The sequence below is a fragment of the Notothenia coriiceps genome, unplaced genomic scaffold (genome assembly GCF_000735185.1).
Source record: "Notothenia coriiceps isolate Sejong01 unplaced genomic scaffold, NC01 NC01_scaffold00009720, whole genome shotgun sequence".
NCBI lineage: Eukaryota > Metazoa > Chordata > Actinopteri > Perciformes > Nototheniidae > Notothenia > Notothenia coriiceps.
Genome location: NW_011342421.1, coordinates 422 through 4,913, shown reverse-complemented (window position 1 = coordinate 4,913; position 4,492 = coordinate 422). Strand labels below are relative to the sequence as shown.

Sequence of the window (4,492 nt, the reverse complement as noted above, 5' to 3'; positions counted from 1 at the left end):
GTACTAGTAGTAGTACGTAGTACGTACGTACGTTACGTAGTAGTACGTAGTAGTAGTACGTAGTAGTAGTAGTAGTACTAGTAGTGTAGTGTGTAGTGTAGTGTAGTGTGTGTGTGTGTGTGTGTGTGTGTGTGTGTGTGTGTGTGTGTGTGTGTGTGTGTGTGTGTGTGTGTGTGTGTGTGTGTGTGTGTGTGTGTGTGTGTGTGTGTGTGTGTGTGTGTGTGTGTACCTGCTTCTTCGCCTCTATACTGCTGCGGCCCTGAGATCTTCTACGCCAGCGATTGGTAGGTTTACTCCTCTCTGGACGGAAAAGGCCTATCCGTTTCGTGCAGCCCACGTTGTACCTGTCAGCAAAAGCCCATTATTAACGTGTTTACTTTTTCACAAAATGAAAAATTATAATGAATCAAAAAGTGACTCACCTCTTTGCACAAACCACTGAGCAGAATCTTTTAGAACCTTTAAATGTGTAGGCAAAGTCGACCCAGCCGCAGTATTCACATGTCAACTTGGGTTCTTGTTCTTTTTCTGAAGGAAGGGAAACAATATGGACACTCATTATTAGTTTCTCTTGTGAAACGTGTGTCAGATATTGTCTAGTCTGGTTTAAGTGACCGATACATGTGTTTCAAGTCTTATCAGGTATTAAACCCTGTACAGAATTGCACAACTCTGGCAGCCATTAGAAATATGCTCGTGCTACCAAGTTATTTCTAGGAATGTGCACCTGCATGAACGTGAGCACCTTGCCAGAAAACATGATTTTGCAGCAAAAGTTGAGCCAGTATAACTTTTTTTATCCAAATAATTGCATTTGCACCAAACTGTGTCAGCGGACTGGCTCCATTCAATAAATGAGAGGGCTGTGTGTTTTATTACACAGGGCTGGAGTCTGAAGGTAAATCAGTTCACAGCACTATGTCATCGACTCGCATGAATTTTGCTGTTTTGTTGCCTGACAAATGAGAATGTTCCAGGAAAAAAGGACTTAGGTTACATTCAATTTATCACAGACTTGATGCAATTAGAGTGAAAAACACTCCTGGAGAGCTACATTAGTTAACAGGTTGGTTTGGGACTGGCGAATAAAGGCATGCACAGGTTAAGTGGCTTGGGGCAGAGATGCAGAAGCAGGTAATTACATCCTTTTGTCTTTTCTGTATCTGTTCTGAAGATTTTAATGCTGTGAAGTTAACCCATTGTAATGTCACAATTTATAAACCTTCTAAACAGCAGATGCTTTTCCCCTCATGAGTCTCATTAATGCATCCCTGAGTTTAATGAGAGCACTGTGCTACACAAACTGATAAACATCAATTGTTGTACTCTTTCATACAATAATATGTATTACCTGATGTGTTCATGTCCTCGGTCTCTGAGTCGCTGTTTGCTGTGTTGCTGACGGGGGTCTTGTCGGGGTCCGAGGAGAGCTGATGATCCATTTTCTTCGGGCTGTCGATGAGAATGGGCAGACGCTCCACCTGGTGACAGAAAAGGGATATTTACAAATCTGATATCATGCTCCAGGAATAGGAAAAAAGGCTGTTACTGCTGTAACAATATAACTGGACGGCTTGATTTGCAAAGCCATAATTCTGAAAACAGCAATATTAGATCAATGATGATTGCAGCATTTGACTACCGCTTAATTAATTTAACAACCAGGTAATGCAAGTCTTTGTTACACCATTGTCTAGATCAGAGGAAATGGGGAAAACACCGACACTTCTGAACAATAGCTAGCTTAATAACTTTTGGGCTCACTTTGATAATCAAACTGCTGCTGGAGACATTGTTAGCAAAGTAGGAAATGTGGGTCCAATTGTTCCGAAAACAATGAGTCATCAGCAGGGAAATGATTTGCACTAGTGATTATAGTCATTAAATCATTAAATCAAGCATGAAGGGTTTAATAATGAATGGTTACAACTTCTTGAATGTGAACATGTGCTGCTTCTCTCTGTTTAATATAATTTATAATTGGATATCTCAAGTTTTGACATTTCATAGTGTTAAGACCTAATGAATAAATAGAAAAAAAAACTTCTAACAATCATTTATATTATATAATGATTAGCAATTAGCCCAATTTAAAAGAACCCTATCAATGTGTTTGCAATGTAGATACAGCTTTATTTCAGGCTGTCTAACAGTATGACTTCTTTGTGCTTGTTTAGACCTAGACCTGTATGCACGTAAATATACCAAGCATTTATACTAAATGTCCAGTAGGAGGCAGTGAGCCCCAAGACTAAAAACAACAACAAGCCTATGTCTTGTTGTTGCACCTGAACAAAAGGGTGTTAATTCTCACGTTTAGCTTATTATTATAAAAAAGGGGGATACACACTTTACCCGTATACAGATAAACAATATAATCACTGAATGTTAAGGGAGATGACACAAATTAAAGCGGGGTTTTTATATGCCTCGAGATAATTGAGAAGCTGCATCTCATTACACACACACACACACACACACACATTCATCCATCTGTACTCCTTCAGTCTCACTCAAATTAATGACTGACTCCCACAGAAGCTGTGAGCTGTCAGTAGTAGTAGTAGTAGTAGTAGTAGTAGTAGTAACAGAGGGTTTTGTGTTTGCCTGCTGACAGCTCCCTGCAGGCGAGTACACCAGAGAGTGTGTTTTTATCATGTCTCGCTGCTAGTAACTCTGCGATCGGGCCACTTACACACACGGGGAACGGCTCGGCCCCCTCCTGGATGACAAAGCCTTCGATGACATGTGTGAGAACCTGTGGCTTGACGATGGCCTGTGGCGGTTTGTTCTCTCCGTTCTGCGGCGTGCTGCCGGTCACGGTGGGTGCTTCGCTCTCATTTCCTGAGGTCATGGCTGGAGGTGGGGTCCCAGGTGGAGCAGCACTCAGCCTCTTGGTTGAGCCTCCGCCTGCTGAGAAAGGAACAAATTCAACACCATCCAGTTAATGTATGAGTGCTGGTCACTGGTGGGTTCTATGAATGAAATTAGAGCGAAAAGAAGGGTTGATTAAGCATTTCGGTCCAGCAAACATACACACACCCCCCCAGTTTCCTTCACAGATGAATATTTGATGCATTTCCTTGTCATATTGTTGTATGTAAATAATGTTGTTTTCAAATGGTCCCAATTACAGGCATGCATTTAGAAAATGTCACTGTAGGCTCTGGATAATTAATTATTTCATTTTCAGTTTTATTACATTTTAATGGAATTTTGTCGAGAGAACAATCAGCAGCCCTAGATTAATTGTCAGATTGAAACTTTAATTACAAATATATAACATATTCTGATTTCAGCTTCTCATACATGATTATTTTTTACTTTAATAAAAAAAACATATTTAAAAGACATCACTATGGGTTTCATTGAGAAGAACTTAGAAGAAACATTTTTTCAGTATTTTGTGACATTTTATAGGTGATTCAAATACCCAGCAGATTAATTGAAAATGTAAATACAGTAAGGACACTTACACAAGCACAGCAAAGGAGGGTACATCCACACTATTATTTTATTTAAAAAGGGTTGAATTACATAATGTTAATCATTAAATATCTTCAAACTTAAATAATATAAGTGACTTCAATCAATTAGATGTTACAATGTGTTATTTCTTTCAAGCTTAGAATAGTTTTGCTTTCTATAATCACAGATAAGAGCTCTTTAACAGATACTTGGCTGTGTATGATCATGAGGTCATTATTTAAAGTCCAAGCAGACACACAATCATCACATTATAGCTACATGCAAACAGTATGCGGTCATATCCACCTGCCTGCTGCTTTAAATGACTGCTCTGGTCTATTATCAGCAGAACATTTGAAGTGACCTACTGACACACAGACGGTCAATAACAAACAATAAATTCAGCGTGCGTGACTCCCAGACACAACACCGACGCCCCTGCTCCCCACAAAGAGAAAGTAAACGCCATGCCTCGTTATGTTAAAAGTCTCCAGCGTTTACCAAGCTTTCTTACCAACTTCCAAGGTGTTCAGAGAGAAAACATTGCGTTTCGTTTGTAGTTGTAATGATCCTACACACAGCGCTGCCGCTTCTGACCGTGTTTGAGCTGCACCGCTGCTTCAGACCCGCTAAAGAGAAGCTTTACAGAGGCCCGCCCCCCTGTTTCCTCCCATAGAGGCTAACACTAGAAGGCTGCTGCATGAACAACACATGCTTCAACCGGGAACCCGGGAGAAGAGTGACTCCAGATTCAGCCTGACCAGGGGCGTTTCCTGGACCTGGAAACATTAGGGGCTAGCCCACTGTGTCGGCGCCAGAGATTTTCTTTTGGGGGTGGTGTGGCTGAGCTTGACGATTCATAGAGGTTGCTCAAACATGTAGGGTTTCCCCATTAAGGTACCGGGCGCTACAGTGGAATGTTCTACTGCAACACTCCCCACCATAGACATATAAAGAGTAGACGCCACATTGGCTGCTGGGGCGCAAGAAATACGGCCGCCATCTTGGACCTGTCATCCTACCC

General features: G+C 41.1%; 1 protein-coding gene across 1 annotated transcript; it reads right to left on the bottom strand.

Annotated features, from left to right (window-relative positions):
• Positions 1-229: 229 nt before the first annotated feature.
• LOC104945560 (polyhomeotic-like protein 2) lies at positions 230-4,203 on the bottom strand (the record flags this gene model as incomplete). The annotated part of the gene is made up of 5 exons (XM_010771257.1): positions 3,983-4,203; positions 2,696-2,913; positions 1,352-1,481; positions 423-528; positions 230-344 (listed from the first exon to the last, which is right to left on the bottom strand). Coding segments are annotated over exons 2-5 (510 nt in total), but the record flags the coding sequence as incomplete, so codon positions are not given.
• Between the last annotated feature and the right edge of the window lie 289 nt (positions 4,204-4,492).